General features: G+C 45.1%; 1 protein-coding gene across 3 annotated transcripts in view; it reads left to right on the forward strand.

Moving 5' to 3' along the window:
* The window catches only part of LOC307246567 (copine-8), a gene marked incomplete at both ends in the record, with an annotated part of 103,056 nt that overhangs the window by 16,478 nt on the left and 64,800 nt on the right, over positions 1-21,778 (forward strand). For all 3 annotated transcript variants that reach the window (XM_080022531.1, XM_080022532.1, XM_080022533.1), the window contains 3 exons: positions 9,995-10,035; positions 14,051-14,097; positions 15,035-15,138. In XM_080022531.1, the coding sequence (XP_079878657.1) occupies positions 9,995-10,035; positions 14,051-14,097; positions 15,035-15,138 (192 nt within the window). The remainder of the gene's footprint in view (positions 1-9,994; positions 10,036-14,050; positions 14,098-15,034; positions 15,139-21,778) is intronic.

Consider the following 21,778-nt stretch of genomic DNA (forward strand, 5'->3'; position numbering starts at 1 on the left):
GATGGAGCTGTTGGCACGCTGACGGGAAATATGTTGATTGGTGAAACTAGGTTGGTTAGACAGACTCACAATGAGAATGGTGACGAGGAACATTAATGTTAAAATCTGTGTGTGTGTGTGTGTGTGTGTGTGTGTGTGTGTGTGTGTGTGTGTTAGAAAACTAGGCTGCGTGTTTTATGGGCGTGCACATTGTGAATGTGCTGCTTGTAAATGTCTGTCTAAATAGACAACGTGTTACCATAGAGTGTGTGTGTGTGTGTGTGTGTGTGTGTGTGTGTGTGTGTGTGTGTGTGTGTGTGTGTGTGTGTGTGTGTGTGTGTGTGTGTGTGTGTGTGTGTGTGTGCGCTGAGATGGTCGCTTGGCTCTCCCAGCCCTTGTCAAGAAGAATAAGGGCAAATCCCTCAGAGAGAAGCATAGAGCAAGTACTGTACAAGCCACTGATGCTCTTCTAGTATGTGTGTGTGTGTGTGTGTGTGTGTGTGTGTGTGTGTGTGTGTGTGTGTGTGTGTGTGTGTGTGTGTGTGTGTGTGTGTGTGTGTGTGTGTGTGTGTGTGTGTATGCGTGCATATGTGGACGTATCAAGGTGTATAATTTATATGAGTGGAGTTAAGAAATTATTGGTCATATTAGGGCTGGGTGATATATCGATCTAATATCAATATCGTGATACGAGACTAGATATCATCTGGGATGTTGGTTATCGTTTCTATAGTGATACAGTTGAATGTTGTCTTTAAGACTGTGTTACAGTCAAATAATATAGTTTATTGGACTGTAGACGGTTCTACATGCTCAAATTAACTCCTATGACCTGCTTGTTCATAATATTTACATTACGAATCAAGGTTTCTTGTGTGTAAATATCTAATGAAGGCACCTGAAGTCATCATGAAGTTATCAACATCAAGGTATTCTTTAAAGCAATATTGGGAGATTGCATTTTGTCAATACCCCCCAGCCCTAGGTGGTGTGAGAAAGGGGAGGGGAGAGAGAGAGAGAGAGAGAGAGAGAGAGAGAGAGAGAGAGAGAGAGAGACCTGTAGCATGGTGCTCAGTGACCTGTTCGGAAACATCTGAGCATGCCCAGTTGGCTCCTCTCGCTCCAATTGTTGCCGAGAATAATCCACACACGCATAGATACCACGATCTGTCACAACATTAAAATCACCACTAATAACCTAATAACTAGTTCTGACGCTCACGTGCTCATTGTAGGTGCTTTCAGAGGTGGACAGGGTTCAACATGGACACTCTGACCGGTCTGTGGCTACACAGCGCCATACACATCAAGCTGTGATGCACTGTGTGTTCTGACACCTTTCTATCACAGCAGCATTCACTTTTTCACCAATTGTGCTACAGAAGCTTTTCTGTGGGATCGAACCAGACGGGCTGGACTTCACTCCCCACGCGCATCAATGAGCCTGTCTCCGGTTCACCGGTTGTCCTTCCTTGGATCACTTTTGGTAGGTACTAACCACTGCACACCGGGAACACCCAACAAGACCTGTAGTTTTGGAGATGCTCTGACCCAGTCGGCTAGCAACACAGTTTGGCCCTTGTCAAAGTGGCTCAGATCCTTACGCTTGACCATCTTTCCTGCTTCCAAACCATCAACTTCAAGGACCGACTGTTCACTTGCTGCCTCATACATCCCACCCCTTGACAGGTGTCATTGGAACCAGATGATCAATGATATTCACTTCACCTGTCAGTGGTTTTAAGGTTGTGGCTGATCGGTGTGTAATTGACATGCAAATAAATGTGGGGTGAAATATTCAACACAGGGAGTTGATCAGGTGTGTGTGGATACATACACCCACACACAGACACACACATACACACAAAACGTGCATATATATAAAAATGATTTTGGTCAACTTAAGGCCAATGGGGTGGTGAACTTTAATTCTCTGTAGATTCACACATACAAAAAGATAAACCGGATAAAGCCAGAATCGGTCGGTTTAAATTTGCCACCCAGAGGGTGTATTCAAAGCTTACATTCTAATTAAATGCATTTGAAATTGTATTTAAGGTTAGTTGGTTTCAATGTTTGTGTCAAATCTCCTGCATTCCTTTTTATTGAATTAACATGGCTTTCATTGTTGTTTTCATAAAGTGTGTCTTATCAATTCCATCTGCTTTCTGCTGGTGTTTTTACTTGTTTTGTTTATTTGTTTGTATGTTTCCATGGTGAAGCAAGACAGTTGAAGCCATGCAGGGAAAACACTGCCATGGGTATTAGGTCATGCACAGAGAGTTAATTCCTGTTGATTTACTGTATAGTGTGTATGTGTGTGTGTGTGTGTGTGTGTGTGTGTGTGCGCGTGCGTGCGTGCGTGTGTGCGAGCTGTATCTAGTTCAGTGAGATGGTTTATTCTCAGTAGAGTCATTATTCAGGTCACGGTCAAAGAGAAAAGGAGTAAAGGCGGAAGGAGGGAGTGAAATAGAAAGAGACACATTGTGTGTGTGAGAGAGAGAGAGAGAGAGAGAGAGAGAGATTAAAAAAGAAGAGAAGAGATGGATAAAAGAGGCTCTCATCCAGAAAACACCCTCTTCATTGCAGAGAGGGGAGGAAGGATGGGAATGGTGCGGATATGGGAGACATTAAAGGATATGTTGGCTGATTTTCAACCCAGGCCTAATTACAAAGTTGGCTCCATCATCCGCGATGGACGAGAAACGTACGAGAAACGTGCCACTCTGCTGCAGCTTCTGACTGTGCTTAAATTAAAAAGTGCAGTGGGGCAAACGTTTAAGCCTTGAAAAAATGTTGTGCATTTAATTTTTGAAAATGGGAAACTCACATGACATGTTTTTAACATGTTTTATATAACGGTAATATCACATCTGATTTAAAATGACCTTTTTTGCAATTGCCACAATACATCCACAGCGTCGTGTTGGCTGTAACCAGTTGCCAGTTTGAAGTGGCGCAACTCCCTGTTTCTAGTCTCTTCCGTGAGTGCTGATGTAGCCGAGGAGTTTATGGACGCAGCACAATAACACCCTGAAAAAACTTGCATAGAATGCAGGGCTTGGGACCTTTTCCCTCTCCAATAGACCTCCGGTATGAAGACTATCGATGACAATGCTGTGGGGCACATGGCCTGAGAGCCAGGGGGTGAGATGAAGAAAGTGCAGAGGGGTCTGAATCATGTCAAAGGGGATCGGAGAAGCAGATAAGAAGTGCAGCGGTCGGAAGCAGAGATGTGTGAAATAATGTATTGATCCACAGAGCAGCGATGTCCAGGAAGGAGAACGGGGGATGAGTTAGACCAGGGCCACCGAGAAGAAACCCTGCAGACGGCGGGGAGCACACATCATCAGTCCGCCAGCAATTTCAACAATTCACACCGGGGTGACAGGTGTATCAGGGCTGTCACGACCATGACATTTTATTTGGCTATTAAATGTCATACAATTTGCTAGAAACAAGTGAATTTGCCTCTGAACCTCCATTTTTTATTTTTCATTTGATGCCACTACCATAGAACAAGTGTATAACCGTGGATCCACCTTAGCCAGGACAAAAGAATTTTGGAATATTGGAACATTAAATGTTTAAAAAAGGACAACTTTTGAGGGAATCTTACACCGTTGGAAACACAGTCTCGGGTCACCTTTCTTAGGGATGCCACAATACTGTAACTTGTACTTACTGTAGTCTTGTGTCACTTGGCATCGTGCTACTTCATATTATCTTTGCGGGGATGGAATTGAAAATGTGATAAGTATTTAAAAAAAATCCATCGCTTTCTTGACTGTCGCTGAACTTCCCTCAGGGGATTGAAAGTGTGGCCGTATCTCGTCCTATCTTACCTCATCATACCCTTTATTTTACACACTGGACTGTTTTACACTTGCCTTACACATTATTTATGATTTTTTGTTTTTTTTATTTTTTATTCATGATTTTCACTTCAGAGTATCTTCAGAAAATACAAAAAAGCAGAATAAACATGAACAGCGATTATTATCATTTGTATTTTTATTTTATATTTATATTTATATTTTATTTGTAAACGCTTTGGGACAGAAAGGGGTGGGGCGTTAAAAATGAATAAATAATAAAAAATACATAGATACTAATGTAATGATTACAAAAAAACAGTAGCACATACATAAGTACCATAAGTATGAAGTCATCATTAATAAACTATAAAGTGCATTTATGCAAATTAGACACTTTCTACAAATTCTACCAAAGGACTTGTATCTTAATTTCTCTTAATGCTTAAAATTAGAGCACCTCCTCCAACCACTGCATGAATGATGTGAAATGAGGTTTATTTGAATTCCAGTAAAGCGGAATGGTACTCCCACAGACCCACAAATGATAACGCAAAGAAAATGCTGTTGAGCTTTCAACATTCAAAATTCCAACCGCAATTGAAGAGTGCATCCAAACTACATCTCCCTTTGCTTCTTCCTTGTTGGCTCTGCATGGAGTCGGACTCCCGATGAGGCCCAGGCCCCAGAAATAGAGCAGGTTGATTCAAGTCTCACCCTCGTACAGTAGACGGTCCTCCGCTGCTACAGCCACACTCAGCGGCAGGCTAATTAGCCTCCCTCTGTCTCTGGATCTTCCTTTTCCCTCTCTCTCTCTCTCTCTCTCTCTCTCTCCCGCATCATCACCTCGCTTGGTAACTTGTGTAGACCTCAAAGGACACCGTCTCTCTCTTTCGCACGTCCTCCTTCGCTTCCCTTCCATCCTTTCTACATTGGGGACATTCCCACGACCCTGATCTCTTCTCCACACCTGTCTTGTTTCCCCCTTTTTTTTTTTTTTTTTTTTTTTGAGATTGTCACCCTTCTCTCCCACCTGCTCTCCTCCGCACCCTCCCGTGTCTTCCGCCCATGCCTCCCTCCATCCCTCCACTGGGCTTAAAAAAACAACCTCATTTATTTCTGCAGAGGAGCAGATGAGCAGGGCATGATGGGGTGAGGGGTCTGGAGTGGGTGTCGGCTCGGGTAACATGCACCATGGGCAAGGAAAGGGAGGGAGAGAGCGAGCGAGAGAGAGAGAGAGAGAGAGAGAGAGAGAGAGAGAGAGAGAGAGAGAGAGAGCATCTGTACCCTCGTTAAGGCAGTCAGACACCCAGCTGTCAGTCATTGCTCTCAAGTGGCCCCGGTTGGCCGTTAGTTGCCATGGCAACATTTCCCACAATGCATGCCTTCCTTTGGGGCCACAAGCAAATGCGCAGAGGTCAGGACTTAGGAGTGTGTGTGTTTGTGTGTGTGTGTGTGTGTGCGTGTGTGTGAGTGAGAGTGAGTGAGTGAGTGAGTGAGTGAGTGCCTGTGGTGTGGAGATAACCCCCCTGAATGTCACATGACCAGGGCTGTAACTGGCCTTCACGGTAATTAGACGGAGCCGTCATCTCCGTCACGGATCTTACCTCACCCGGCACCCTGTCTGTCGCGCTGCCTGTCCGCCTGCGCCTCTACCTGTCAGTCGCTCCACCTCTCTCCGTCGCTCCGCCCTTCTGTGTGCCGCTCTGCCCCTCTACCTGTCCGTCCCTCTACCTATACCTTTCTGTGTGCCGCTCCGCCTGCCCGCCGCTCTGCCTGCCTGTCGCTCTACCTCTCTGTTACTGGACCTCTCCGTTGCTGTGTTTGTCGCTCTACCTGTCCGGCTGTATTTGATTTTGATACAGGCCACGATTACATCAAGTAGTAGTTTCAACCCGATATTTATCAGATGTCTAACGGTACAATTCACAATATATAATGTATAATTTATATACAATATATCGATATGTTGACATTTCATACGTCATGAGAATCTCTGCCAACTTTTACACCATGCCATCTGATGACTATCTGTGCAACAAATGTAGTTCAGTACAAAAATGTAATATTTCAATCAGTTTGTGACAATTGTTGCATTTAATTTAAATGGCTGCAGACCTTCCAAACAAAGTGGTCATCGCAATAATTCAAGCATTTTCCAGGTGATTCAGGAACTGAGAGAATGTCATTGAATGATATCATTTCTGCGTCTGTTTTTTTTGTTTGTTTTTTTTGTTTTTCTTCAACCCAGCCCTTGCATCTGTCTGTCCCCTCTTCATTTCCCTGCTCCGTTGTGTGTGTGCAAACAGGGATGCTGACTGAGTATGATAATTGGAAAATGTCTCCAATGACAAAAATGAGAAAGAACAAATGACTGGTATGGCTGATATGAGGATGTGCTCGGCGGCTCCGCTGATCCGGTGTCAGATTTCGCTTCCTGTCACTTTGAGTGACAGCTGTCATGGCGGGGATCGTCAAAGCCCCCCCAGGGGGGCGGGATAAGATCATCAGAGCAACATAGGTGCTTTGGGATCAGCATTGTCAAATTGTCCAATTGTGTGTGTGTGTGTGTGTGTGTGTGTGTGTGTGTGTGTGTGTGTGTGTGTGTGTGTGTGTGTGTGTGTGTGTGTGTGTGTGTGTGTGTGTGTGTTTCCCAGTTATTGTAGCTCATTAATTTAATGTTGTCCACTGGTGTTAAATATACTGCATGTTTGTGCTGCGGGATTTTCCTGTATGATGTTGTCTCTTCCTCCTCTGGTGCCTGCGCCTCGGTATGAGAGGATGAGGGGAGAGCAGAGACATGAGTCATTCGCATTGTCCTTTCAAGTGGAAACCCTGACAACTCACATACATGCGCGTGCACACACAGACACACACACACACACACACACACACACACACACACACACACACACACACACACACGCGCACACAAACACGCAGACATGTGAAGTCCAGAAGCCCTTTCTGGGTGTCAGCATGTGTGAAGTGCTTGCAGCAGCCACCAGAACACACTTTTTGCCAAAGTCAAAATTTGATCTCAGGGGGAGACGGTGTGTTTTCATGGAACGAGGAAAGAGCGCCCTCAGCCAAAAGCGCAAAGCGTTAAAGCAGCTTTAATTGAGTTTATTTGCTGTCGGTCCCCGGTATTATGTAACCAAGCATTTGAGAGGGCAGTCAAAAATCACATCTCCGGTGAATACCTCAACATTCATATTATCTGACAATATTTTGGGGGTGGCTATTGCTGCTATCATACACACACAAGAACTATTTAAGGAATAAGTAATCACCAGTAATATGGATATAGAGGCATTGATTCACTGTAACGCAGCGTTTAACATGTAACTGTGTCACAAAGTTACAAAGTTCCCAAAATACCACACAATATCTAGTCTCATCAAGAGAGAGACAGACAGATATGACAGCATATGAGTTTAACGGGGCGGGTGAGTAAAGAGCGGCAGCAGTGTGGACAGTCTCCAGTCAGCAGCTCTTTCAGAGGCTTTGTCCCTCTGCGTTCCTAAAGCCTGTGGAAATCCCTGGAATTAGGGGATCATGGGGGGGGGGGGGGGGGGGGGCGCTTCAACGCCCTCCTTCTCCTCCAGCGGAAACGTCAGAGCAGGCGGCCGGGCGGGGGGTCCCATTCCAGCTCTCATCCAGGCTACAAAGGCCTGGATGAGAGAAACGGATCCAGGGGGCCCCCCTTCAACAGAGCTCCCACGCCATTAATGAGTTAATGATGCTGCTAACGAGGCTGGGCTCTCGCGTGGGCTTTAGTATGTCACCGCTCCTCCTCTTCCCTCCTCTTCCCTTTATCCCTCTCTTCCCCCCTCGTCTCTCCGCTCCTTTTGCCCGTCCTCTCCTCCTTCCCTCCTCATTCCTCTTGAGTCGCCTCCTCTCTCCTTCCCTTCGCTGAATCACCAGCCGCCACAATTATTGGACGTTATCCAATCGCCAACATATTTGAATTGAATTAGTAGGTCTCCCATGGCTTTCACTGTTGTGGAATGGATCTGCCGCAGCCTCCGAGTCTCCCCATTTGAAGGAGACGCCGTTATGATGCTTCTAAATTTCCAACCTGTGCCCAGCCTGAGGGAAGTGGAGCTTAAATATTTGTGAGGATTACTTGCACGGAAACAAAGTGGATATCTGTGTTCCTGTCACCGCATACCATATACTATAACCATAGACTATCAGACCTTTCCGCATTGTCCGTCATTATGCACGGTGCCTGAGCCGGTGAAATGGTGTACTTTTTAAAAATGAAGCCATCATCATTAAACATTAAACGTCAAAGCAGTTGGCTTTCAAGGAGCAAGCAGCACGCCACTGTGCATTACCTGTTCGGCACGCACTATTTGTGTCCATTTGAGACACCACACACGGTATAACCCAGATGCCAGTCGAGGGAAATTGCCGACTCCATAATTCGCACTGTCCGTGGGAAAATAAAGTGAAAAAGGAAAACTTATATATTATACTTATATATTTATGTATAAATATAATGCGCCCCAAGAACAATTTCACATCTTCACGTCGCATTTTCCTTCCAGAGCCGGTGTGCAACAGCGTAATGTCCAGTAGGAAAAAGTGAAGGAAGTGAACGTCTGTGTACTTAGATGGCTGGAGGACGAGATCCTGTCTGCCTGCCTGCCTGTCTGTCTGTCCGTATCGAAAACACTCACCTTAGCAGCTCGGGGAAGCGCCTGGTCGTGGCTGTTTCAGAACCCGTTTGAAGACAGAAGTCGTTTTGGGGGTTTTTTTTCGGCGAAACTCGTCAACGCTTCTTTGAACCTCTCGGTTCCCGCTGCCACCCGCCACGATGGGGGCTGAGGTTTCAGATCAGGATTGTGCCGTCAACAGGGTTTTTGTCTTTTATTTTCCATTGTGCGACGTCGGATGACGGTGACTTTGTTGTTGAGAATTGTCCCTGGTGAAGCGGGCTATTTGTCTTCTTGTTTGGGTTTAATGAGAACGGTGTCATCCGTGTGTGTATCTATCCTAGTTTTGCTTTTATGCGCACAGCATTTCTACGGTACAAATAACTTGTGTCTTCGTTACGATACTTTAGGTATTTAGGTATATACTCAATTATATCCATGTATACATTACAATGGAAATATGAACTAATACTTTGGTTAGGATGTAGGAACGTAACTCGTCAATGTTTTTTGATGACAGAGCTTTGTTTTGGGGACATAGTTCTGTGATTACTGTATATGCCATGGAGCTGTTAAAATGTGAGCCAGCGCAGCAGAACCCGCATTGTCGCGCATTTCTAAAATTGCCAGGAGCCCCCAAATAAGTTGGGAAAAAAACCTTTCTAGAAGGAAAATAAGATTTTTCTAGATTTGTGTTCCTTTGTGTTTTTTTTATTTTAAGACAACATAGATTACATGGGGAAACACAGTTTACTTAACGAGACGCTGAACAACGCCGATCGATGGTTTCCTTTCATGCGACCATCCGGGTGAAGATCATTCCTCCATATTTCATGTGATGTGACGTCACAATGTGAAACCGTTTTGATAGAGTTCAACCTTTAAGTATTGCTACTTTTACACACACACAGACATTATTGTGTAGGGGGCGTATACCACTGTGTACCAATGAAGAAGTCAAGCTGACGTGAAGGTGATTATCTCAGAAACACAGTTTGCCGCAGCCTCGTCATTAACAAGTCATAGCCTTAAAAATATTTCCTGGATTTGCACCAGTGACGGCGTTTTTTGAATCTCTGATTCTCCACTTTTTCTCACAAATGACGTGAAAAAAAAGTACCCACGATCCGCGGTGGGTCACATATGTCCTACCGCGTACATTTCTTACACTAAGGTTTATTCAGACTGTTCAGAATCAAAAAGCGGGTTTCGTTTAGCGAAGAGCGCTCGTTCCCTCTCCTCTAAACAGTATTTTTGGTTGGTTTGCCAGTCAATGTGGAGGGAAATATACTAGAGGTAAATACTGTATTAGGGTCTAAGAGTCAAGCCAAAGAGATATCTGTTTAGGCCGTATCGCATTAATATCCTCTTGTTATTTTTTATTTCCATGCACTCCTAAAAGCTTCCCCATGGGTGTAAACAGGATGTAGTGTTTATACATTTGTACGTCTCAGAGAGGGGAATACGTGCACACCACTATGGCTGTTTCTCACTGGCTGTGAATTGTGACCTGCCTTCTTGTGCGTCTCTTCACAGAAACCTGCTGGACAGAGACACCTTCTCCAAGTCAGACCCAAGTAAGATCAATGTCCGCCCTGTTTGCTCGCAGCTCCTCAGCGTATGTTTGATTGGCAGGTCGGCGTGAGCGTCTGTCAACGGGGCTTCAGTGCGTCTTTGATTCAAAGCTGCTCATTTACTGGCCCCCCCTCCCTTTCCACACCAGACAGAAGGAAATAGATTCAAGACTCAAGATTCAAGAGGTTTATTCATCACGTACAAGTTCAAGTTCAAGAGATTATTTGTCACATACATACACATACATTCATACATATATGCAGTGAAATGTCATGACACCCGGTGATTACGCACAAGCTCTATGAGCTCGAAAAATACTCTAATGTGCGTAATCGACATACATATACATACGTTCATACATATATGCAGTGAAATGTCATGACACCCGGTGATTACGCACAAGCTCTATGAGCTCGAAAAATACTCTAATGTGCGTAATCGACATACATATACATACGTTCATACATATATGCAGTGAAATGCCTTTACAACGCACCTGGATTATGCACAATAGTCACTACAATACAATACAATACAAATACAAAGAAAGGGAAGGAATTAAGGAAAGAAGGAAGCAGTAGGCAGCTCATACCTGCAACAAAAAAGCTTATTTGGCAAAAAAAAAGAAGAAGTAAGAAAACCGACGAAGAACCATCACCGAGAGGAATAAGACTAATTTAGAAATCAGAGAAGAGGGGAAGAGTTAAGGAGAATGAGAGTTGTATCGGTATCGACAAAGAAAGAGTGGTATCGTAGAAGTGGAAGGAGCAAGGAGTTACACAGGGAAGAATAGTATCAATAGTATGATATAGTAAAACGCAATTATATAAAAGACAAGAGGCCAAAGAGAGAGATGTGTAAAGGACGCAAAGTTGTCTGTTTGTATTTCACTGTCTGTAGTTGTGACTCATTTTGTGTGTGGGGGTGTGTATGGGGGTGTGTGTGTGTGGGTGTGGGTGTGGGTGTGGGTGTGTGGGTGTGGGGGTGTGGGGGTGTGGGTGTGGGGGTGTGGGTGTGGGTGTGTGTGTTTGGCTGTGTGTTAGCAGTTTTCTCCCTAAATGGGATTTGAGCTGGAGGCTGTACAGAGCAGCCTGATAGAGCACTCCCTTCCTCCCTCGCAGCCGACTTCCCTGCTAGCCATACTGTAAATATTTGGGCCGGGGGACGAGGAAAGACACTACAAGAGCTTACATAATGTGCTAAAATGACAAAGTTATATTGACAGCTGTATTATTTATTTTTTCATGAAATGCAAAATTTAAGATTAGAAATGTCCAGTGTAACATAGCATGGCGATGTTTATTAACAACGACAGCAGCATATTTATCATGAAGGTGTATACGTTTTTATTAAAGTGAGATGGAGAAAGTATTATCACAATATACAGTATATATACAACAGTGGTGTCAATCTGAAATGACCTGGTCAGGTTGTCTTCTTGGAGGGGGTCCATGCTGAACTTCAAGGGAAAACCGGCCTGTTGTTTTTTTTGTTTGTTTTGTTTTGTTTTGTTTTTCTCCCGCACATAAATGAATTGCCTTGCTATCCTATTAGAAATAGCTGCCGATGAGCTCTTTAATTCTGTTTCATATTTTGAAAACATGAAGTACATTTGTGTGGCTTAATCAAACATTGAAAAAAATATTTGTGGGCCAGATTTATAAATTTACTATAACCATGTAGCGGGCCACATTAAATTGTCTCATGGGCAGGATGTGGCCCCCGGGCCTGTAGTTTTATATCCCTGATAGACAGGGTTGTTACCAGGTTCTTGAAGTGCTTGAATGGTTGAATATTCGCATTGAACAGCCAAATCAATTTGACTGACAAAATTCAGAGTCGGGTACAGCCCTAATCAGTTTATCTGATTTGTGGAGATGTTTTGTACTATTTAATTAGATTTTAATTTGTTTACTTATTTGATATTTAATATCATCCATCAATGTATTCAATATCGCCCTGAAAACCCCGCAGTAGCTTGAGGGGTTTTCATGAACGGCCATTCACACACACACGCACGTGTACATTTAAAAACAGAGTGTCAGCACATTTAGCACACATGAAGAAGGCGGAGACGGTGATGGTGGTTCCCCCATACGTCGAGGAGAGCAGGCTCTTGTGCTGAGTAGCACTTGTGGTTATGCTGAGTGCTGAGAATCCGCTTTCATGATGTGAAGCTACATGACGGGGATGGAGGGAAGGAGAGAGAGAGAGAGAGAGAGAGAGAGAGAAAGTTTCTGTGTGTATTCATGTATGTGTGTGTGTATGTGTGCATATTTTCTGTCTCTGTGTGTGTACACACCGTACAGCCACAACATTAAAACCACTGACAGGTGAAGTGAATAACATTGATCTACTTGTTCCAGTGGCACCTGTCAAGGGGTGGGATGTATGAGGCGGCAAGTGAACAGTCAGTCCTTGAAGTTGATGGGTTGGAAGAAGGAAAGATGGTCAAGCGTAAGGATCTGAGCCACTTTGACAAGGGCCAAACTGTGATGCTAGACGACTGGGTCAGAGCATCTCCAAAACCACAGGTCTTGTGGGGTGCTCCCGGTGTGCAGTGGTTAGTACCTACCAAAAGTGATCCAAGGAAGGACAACCGGTCGTTAAGGTCAGGGTCATTGGTGTCCAGGGCTCATTGATGCATGTGGGGAGTGAAGTCTAGCCCGTCTGATTCGATCCCACAGAAGAGCTACTGGAACACAAACTGGTGAAAAAGGTTAATGCTGCTGTGATAGAAAGGTGTCAGAACACACAGTGCATCACAGCTTGATGTGTATGGGGCTGTGTAGCCACAGACCGGTCAGAGTGTCCATGTTGACCCCTGTCCACCTCTGAAAGCATCTACAATGAGCACGTGAGCATCAGAACTGGACCATGGAGCAATGGAAGAAGGTTGCCTGGTCTGATGAGTCAAGTTGATTTGGCCATCATGTGGATGGTCAAATCAACCTGATTCCCTCGGGTCGGACCTGGGTTAAGGTCCCACCCGATGGAGCATCTGTGGGATGTGCTGGAACAAGCCAGATCCATGGGGGCCCCGCCTCGCAACTTCCAGGACTTAAAGGATGTGCTGCTAACGTCTTGATACCACAGGACACCTTCAGAGGTCTTGTGGAGTCCAGGCCTCAACGGGTCAGAGCTGTTTTGGAGGCACAAGGGGGAGCTACACAACATTAGTGGTTATTAGTGGTGATTTTAATGTTGTGGCAGATCGTGGTAATGGTTGTGTGTGTGTGTGTGTGTGTGTGTGTGTGTGTGTGTGTGTGTGTGTGTGTGTGTGTGTGTGTGTGTGTGTGTGTGTGTGTGTGTGTGTGTGTGTGTGTGTGTGTGTGTGTGTGTGTGTGTGTGTGTGTGTGTCACCACCTGAAGAGAACATCAAAGCCCTGAAGAAATGAGGGGAATGAGCTCACTCAGTAATTTGCCTTTCAGTGAAGTATCTTGTTTTCGTGTAATCCCCTGAAATGATGTTTTTCATAATCCAGAGAGTGAAATTAGGACTTATTTGGAGGGTTAGAGGAAGAGGGAAGGCTTTCATGTGGCTTTCTTTCTGTTGAGTGATGGAATCAAGCGATATTAGGCTTATGTAAATAAATCATAAATGCACTAAAAGACGTTTTTCCAAATTTCGCCTTTGCAATTTGCCGGGTTTGATCAGGTTTGCCAGATTGTCATGACGTTCAAAAGAAAATGAGAAAACTCTGTGTCCTGGCCCCTTGTGCGACGGCGTCCGAGCGGCGTGCTCGCAGTTCAGCCACGTGCCATGCCTGTGGCAAGCCAACGGATCAGAACCGGACGGACACCAAAAGCTGTTTGTTCTCCGTGTCCGAGACCTCCAACATGAGCTAGGGTTTTCAAGATGGCATGCAAATGGCACAAAAACATTTTATTCTGTGATATTTTATATTTGAGCTCGGTGCGAATGAATGAATGCCGGTCCTCACATTTTCAACCCGGAAAGATGAGAGATAAATAAAATGTTGTTGACTTGATTGTTTGTGTTTATTTGCCCCACAGTCTGCGTACTCTACACACAAGGCATCGGAAACAAGGAGTGGAGGGAGGTAAGGCGATCAAGATTTTGCGGCAAGGATGGAATTCATAACGCCATCTTCTTTTAAACACACAGAATTTAACTAAGTGACATTTTAACCAAGAGGCTTCCTGCATGTCCTTGGGAAACTGGAAAACCTGGGACTTTTTGGAAAAGTCAAGGAATATGACAAAATTGCCCCAAAATGTCCTGGAATACATGAGTTTGAACTGCAAAATAAATAAAACGAGAGTAAAGAATTAAATGAAATAAATATAACAAAAATTAACTGAAAATGATTTGAAAAGGGTGGTCGTGTTAAGTCACAGACAGGAAGTTACAATTGTAAAAAGTCAGTTATATTGAGTTATGTCGTGCTTGTGACTGTATGTACATGTGAGCATTTCTGTAGAGAGGGTTCATGAATATTCATATATGCAAATGAGGGTGTACATCTCAGCCCCAATCACTCTCAGTTATTCATAGTGGTGAATAACCCATCATCTGCATGAATAATTGATCATTTAAATCGTCTTGACTTAGTTTGGGTTTTGGACAATTTGTCACCGTGACAACCGGGTTCTAGAGATTCTCACAAGCCGTGTTGATTTCACACTGATTTGACATTGATTGGGCAAAACATTTTTTTTTTTAACTTTTTGTTTATTATTTTATTTTATTTTTTACAGCTTATTTTTCCTCTTCTTGAAGTGAAGGTTTTGTGAGCTCCAGGGTTGAATTTCAAAGATTTTCCTCCCCCCGCACCCTTTCTTCGGCCTCGACTTTATGCAATCCATCTCACGTGGAAGTGAAATCGATTGGTTTTCATGACAATCTATGTCGTTGTGGAGACCGACGGGGGAGGGAGAGGATGTTTGAGGAAAGGCATAGAACTCAACGGAAGTGGGTGAGGATCTGTTCTCGGTGTGGTTGACGCGTCTCCCTCCCTCCTGTCCGTCTTCTTCCAGTTCGGGAGAACGGAGGTGATCGACAACACGCTGAACCCCGATTTCGTGCGCAAATTCCTTCTGGATTACTTCTTCGAGGAGCGTCAGAATCTCCGATTTGATTTGTAAGTATAGTTCAACGTGTGTGTGTGCGTGCGTGCGTATATATATGTATGTATATATATATGTATATATGTGATTTTATATATATCTATATATATTTATAATCACCTATTCTTATTTCTTAATTCTATAGTTCCCAAATCATGTGGCCATTTCCATCGTAACCTGTGTGTCTGTGTGTGTGTGTGTGTGTGTGTGTGTGTGTGTGTGTGTGTGTGTGTGTGTGTGTGTGTGTGTGTGTGAGAGTGTGTGTGTGTGTGTGTGTGTGTGTGTGTGTGTGTGTGTGTGTGTGTGTGTGTGTGTGTGTGTGTGTGTGTGTTTGTGTGTGTGTGCAAGGTTTTAGTTTCTCAGCTGGCTGTGGTGTCACACCAGATATTAAGAATGCCGTTTATAATGACAAGGGTCAAAGGGTCACGGGGTTTGGTGTGTGTGTGTGTGTGTGTGTGTGTGTGTGTGTGTGTGTGTGTGTGTGTGTGTGTGTGTGTGTGTGTGTGCGTGCGTGCGTGCGTGCGTGCGTGCGTGCGTGCGTGTGTGTACACGGTTAAGCAGCGGTTGCCATAACAACCGGGGTACCAGTGGAAGTGATATAGGAGTCGACAAGATGCCTTCAGGGAGAGGGAAACATTTAACCCTCCAAATCTCCTCTCCGCCTCGTACACTCTTTTTTTATATCTTTTTTTTTTCCCCCCAGCGGCAAGTTTCACGCTCACACATCCCTGACACCGGCGTCACACATCCCACAGCCGCCCAGTCTAAATAAATAAAAGCACCACACCTGAACGTCTTCTCCTCAGGATAAACAAAACCAGACACGTTTTCAATCTTGACGAGCAATTACTGGTGTCATGGGCGTTTTATACGAGATTTGGAAGAATACCAACAGCTCCCACACCCCGGAGATCGGCTGTTACAGCGCTAACTGGATTTAGACGTGGAGCGGTTCCGCCTGCCTGACGCCACCCGGCCGGTGTTCTCGGGGCTCTCCGACACAACGACGCCAGCAATGGGGCTGAACGGGCGTACAGCCACCTCTGATCCCAGGCCCAGTGACCAAGACCCAAGACAGGTGTTGCTGCTCAAACCACGCCACCTCCGCACCACAAGACAGTCTTTGTAATAACAATAAAATCATCGGTCGGAGGCCCTGCCCGCATGTATACGGATATGTTGGAGAGCATCGTGCCTTCTCTGCATTTTGGCCCCCTCCGCACGAATAACAGCCTGTTTGGTACTGAACTGAAAACAAAGCTTTTGGAAAACGCCTTCCGGGGCGGCGATTTTCCAAAACTCAGGTTTTCCGTGTATTCGTGTGGGCCAGTCAAACGAAGCGTCTTGAAAGCCCGTCATGACCTCAACTTTCGTATTTGCGCACGCACCAGGAACCTGCGAGTGGCAGCCGACGCCCATTGTGTTGGTCTCCGCAGTGTCTCCATTAAAAGTTGAAAAGTCTCTCCAACTTGAGGAATCGCGCCCATACAATGTTATGGAGAAAGAAACAGAAGAAAGAAAGAAACAGTCTTTATTAGTCACGCAACACACCACACTACAACACATGCTTGCACACACACACACATGCACATGCTTTTGATGGTGGCCGGTGAAATGAATTCTCTGCTTTTGACCCATCCTGGCTTGTCCTTCCTCCGGGGGCACAGCCAGGAGCAGTGGGCAGCATACGTGGACGCGCCCGGGGACCAGGTGATAATTGTCCATCGCTGGTCAGACGATGATGTGTGCATGTTTTTTTTGAGGGGGGTCCTTACTGACGTGAGGTGGAGGAAACCCCATGTGAGCACGGGGAGAACATGCAAACTCCACACAGAAAGGCTCCTATTTGGGAGATAACCCGCCGGAGCACGGTGCCAACAGCGCCCCAGGCGGGAATCGAACCCAGGACCTTCTGAATATTATGAAGAAGCTCGATGCTCTCCTAATGTTATTCTGTGGAGTTTGACATCAACATAGTTTTTGCGCTCTTGTGTGGATGGATTTTTTTTATTTTTATCTTATTTTTTGAACGGAGGGGAAAAAATGTGTTTTTTGCGAAAGGGCCTGATAATCCCAGAGTGGATCTTGGTTCCAGTTTGTTTTCTAATGACAGTTGTCGTAGCACACTTAGCTTTATCTCGGCTGAAGTTGAGGGAAAGGCTCTTGATTAGCGTTAGCATCCTGTCAGCTCCACTCGTCCGCGCAACACTATTGGCCTCTCATGTCAAATAAATGAAATAAATGGACAGTGGTGGGTCTGTTATTTGGTTTGACAGGATGCTGGTCCCCGCTCTGTGTGTGTGCAGGCGTGCGTGCGTGCGCGAGCTGATGTGATATACAAGCACATTCATCCCATGTATAGCCTTGTGACCGATGCTTTATGTTTGCATGCTGGCATGCAAGCGCGCACACACACACAAACACACACATTTAGGGTTTTGTGGAGAGTCTGACGGCACAGTAGGCATACAGACAGGCTATTAATAGAACTGTGAAACCTGTGCTACTCACTTGTGTGTGTGTGTGTGTGTGTGTGTGTGTGTGTGTGTGTGTGTGTGTGTGTGTGTGTGTGTGTGTGTGTGTGTGTGTGTGTGTGTGTGTGGGTGTGTGTGTGGGTGTGGGTGTGGACAGATTGATGTAAAACTGTAATACTCTGAATGGTTATTACATCATACTGCTGGACGTGTGTGTGTGTGTGTGCACAAGAAAAATAGATACTTCGTAACATTGCAAGGATTCCTCTGTGGAAATGATAGGAAGTTCTATATTATACCTATCACAGTGTAATGTGTAATTTAATAGAATACTGCCGGGCAGGTATCTGCTCAAAATTTTGTTTCTCTAATGGGATTTTGGTGTGTGTGTGTGTGTGTGTGTGTGTGTGTGTGTGTGTGTGTGTGTGTGTGTGTGTGTGTGTGTGTGTGTGTGTGTGTGTGTGTGTGTGTGTGTGTGTGTGTGTGTGTGTGCGCGTATGTGGGACTGATAAACTGAAAAAACGATAGCTTGTGAATAGATGTAGAAATGTAAGCCTTCAAATCGCAGAGACACGTAAAATCTCATAGAAACGTGCATACAGCGCACGCACACAACTACACACACACACACACACACACACACACACACACACACACACACACACACACACACACACACATAGAAAGGAAATTAAAAATGCCCCGAGCACAAATTTATATTCACAAATTTGTGTAAATGTGATTTGTGTGTGTGTGTGTGTGTGTGTGTGTGTGTGTGTGTGTGTGTGTGTGTGTGTGTGTGTGTGTGTGTGTGTGTGTGTGTGTGTGTGTGTGTGTGTGTGTGTGTGTGTGTGTGTGTTTGTGTGTGTGTGTGTAAACAAGCATGTTTGTGAGCCTGTCTATTTGTCTGGATGGCTGAATAAATGTATGAATGCATGTCATTTTGCTGGCGGTCTTTGGAGAACAGCGAGTGAGTGGAGAGCAGGATCGGCGCGGAACAAAGCCACCGCTGTTTGAGTTCGTCTGTGTTTGCCGACTTACGTCTGTGTATGTGTTTATGTGTAATTCTGCACAATTGTTATTCAGCATGTGCCACTCTGAACAAGAATGAGGCTTATTTGTATGTGTACCGTGAAACTGTATGTGTCGTTTGGTTGTTTACGGTTTCCAGCTCCTGTTGGTCATGTTTGTGTGTGACCACATGGACCACCTTGCTGCTCTTGCTGTGTTTTAAAATACCGCCGACAGATCACTTGGTGTGGCTGGGCGTCGAAAGCCAATGTAGCCTCAGATGTCATTGGGTGAGTGGTGGAGATTTATAGCCCAGGAACCAGACGAATCTGCAAGCTCATGTTTTATGTGCCCTGCAGAATACATCTAGCCACCCTCCCATTCAAACAGATTTCCACCCGACCCGGCCCCGGTCGGGCCAATCTCAAGCGTTCATCTAATATGGGGCGGGTTTGACTCGATGACTGTGCATAGGAGAGCCTTTCCAAGGTGGCTGCCGCTGACTTGGAACGGTCGGTTTTATCCGCTTTGGCCGTTGAGGCACCTTACCAAGATGGCTGCCGCTGATGTGAAACCGTCTGTTGAACCTGCTATCGCGACACTATTAAGTGAAAGGGACGTTATGCTATCCCCAAAAAGCTTTCGTTGATAAGAAAGATGTGTTTGCTGTATTTCCGACGGGATTTGGTTAAAGTTTAACTGAAGAACTCACTCGCTCGGCGCTACGTCACACGTTTCGTTGCTCTGGTTTGTTGTAGGTCTATCCGATTGCATCCAGAGACATTTTGGTCGGCGCCGTTGGTAACGCCCCTTGGAAAATCTAAAATGAACAGAGAGATTCCAGACTAATACGCATTTGCGAATTGGTCTGGCGATGTCCGGCGAGGGGATTTAGTGATGGGAGCTCAAAAACACGGACCAAGGGAATGGGGTATGAACAGGCGACACCAGCTGCCAAACAAGTACCTTGCCATAAATTGCTGTGACACAGGCCTTAAAATGTTGGTCCCCATCATGAATAACTGTTCATTAGGGATGCAGGGATGAAGTCCACTGGACGCGGTGGCGCAGCGTGCCGGCGCGGCCCGTCGGGCCGACAATGCTTCTTCCTATTGGATCTGTTGCGGCTCCACCAGCTACGTCAGTCGTGCAGGGTCTGCGCAGCATTTATCAATTTTTTTATCTATTTTTATTTTTTTCAACTGCGCGCTGCTACGCAGCCTTTTCAATAGAGACACAAGATAAATCTGCATAGAAATGTTCTAGCAAAGCGTGCAGTCAATCAAGGTGTCCAGTTGGAAAAATAAATGGTAATAAAATGACCGTGTCCCTTTTTACCACAAACTTCTTAAACGATTCTTTTGAACGGCTCTTTTGTAGGAATGAAGGGAACCGTGTCTCGCTGGGTGATGAGCCCTTCTTTGTTTTTTTTGTTTTTTTTTGTCAAGTTTGACAGTTTTATGTCGTGTTGTTCGTTAGAGTCGCCGTCTCCTGCCGCCGCCAAATGTTTCCCCCCTCCATGTAAGATTTGGCCTGTGCTCCTCCCTCGCCGGGAGGTGCCCTGGACGAAAGGGGGCGCACCCGCTGTCACGTCAGGTTCACAAAGCCAAGGCACACACGCACTGGTCTGACTGTGAGGTTTTATTTCAATAAGTTATTTTATTATTTTTATTTATGTGTGAAAAATACTGTTTGTACCTGTTCTACACAAAAATAACTAACTATAGTACTGGTTTTATTATTGTATTATTGTTTTTGTTTTTTTATTGTGAAACATTTTTAAATATGAAATAAATAAATATTAATGGTTATAAATATTTGAATTATCCACTATCCTGGACACCTCCCCTTAAATCAGATGAACCTATGCAAACTATAACAACCCACCAATGAACTTGAACCCCTGTCTCTGCCCTCCCCAGACCGTATGTATATATATGTGACAAATAATCTCTTGAACTTGAACTTGAACACAGGGCGTACACTCGTTATTTATGACAGACTACTATGAAAACATTTTTTTCTTAAATATAAGGATACCGAAGCTGTACCGTCACCATGGCCCCAAAACTGTGATAGATACAGAGCCGTGAGCCCACTGTACCGTTGCATCCCTACTGTTCATGCCACCACCTCGTAGAACCCTTGACCTGGGAACTTACCACTCTGCTGCAGGTCCAACGTGGCAAAGCTTTAAGCCTTGAAAGAAGCCTTCCAAAAGTGCCACCCTCCCATATCCTTTTTAGCAAGACAGAAGTGACGGGTGAATTCTTATCGTGGGACAAAAGTGTTGATAAGTTACAGCGAGATGTTTCTCGGTTGGAGACAGAAAGAGGCATGGAAATCAGAGTACATGGAAATTTGCTTGGTGATCCAAAGGAATTTTGTGTGTGTACACAGTGGAAACACTGTGTACACACACGGTCCCTCACTCACTCACTCACTCACTCACTCACTCACTCACTCACTCACTCACTAACACACACCGGAAGTACAGTGTCTTCCCGGGAGCGCTTTTGGAGAATAAACCCTTGTCGCCCAATTCCCCTCAAAAAATATATATATTATCCAAGAAATCCATTTTTTAGTGGTGGGTGTGAAATGACATGAGCTGTGAAATGACCTCAAATTGCTGAGTGAATGGCTGTCTGATTGCTTCCCAGTCCTTAAGAGTCGCAGCCACTGGATTTGTATTTCGAGGCCCCTGCGTTCTCAAAGATGCTTGTAGATCGAGGAAGTGTGAATAATCTCTTCACGCGCTTCAAAGAATAGCATGCCGCTTTTCTCCGCCGCCCTCGAGTCGACTCACCGCACATGCACAGGACGCATGGACCCATGAGCTTGCGCTCCATGCGAACGTGAACGTGCGTGAACACACACGTGCCAAAATGCAATCACTCTTAACAAATCCATGGCCCTTTTTTCCCCCCTCCCTTCTACATGTTAAACACTCACGATATAAACACAAAGTCGGTCACAAAAGTAATTTCCCCTTTCAGTGGGCTGTGTAGGGAGTTGGACTCTGACGTGGGAAAACGTTCCCACAGCCCTGGCTTCTGCTGAGGCTGTTTATGTGGCGAACAGCTACTTTTTAAACGGCTGACTTCTGCTCTCTGTATTTCCCGCCGTGCTCCGAGCTGGAGCCCCTTCAACGCTCTATCTGTCTTTC

Source organism: Zeus faber (assembly GCF_960531495.2).
Source record: "Zeus faber genome assembly, chromosome: 21".
Taxonomy (NCBI): Eukaryota; Metazoa; Chordata; class Actinopteri; order Zeiformes; family Zeidae; genus Zeus; species Zeus faber.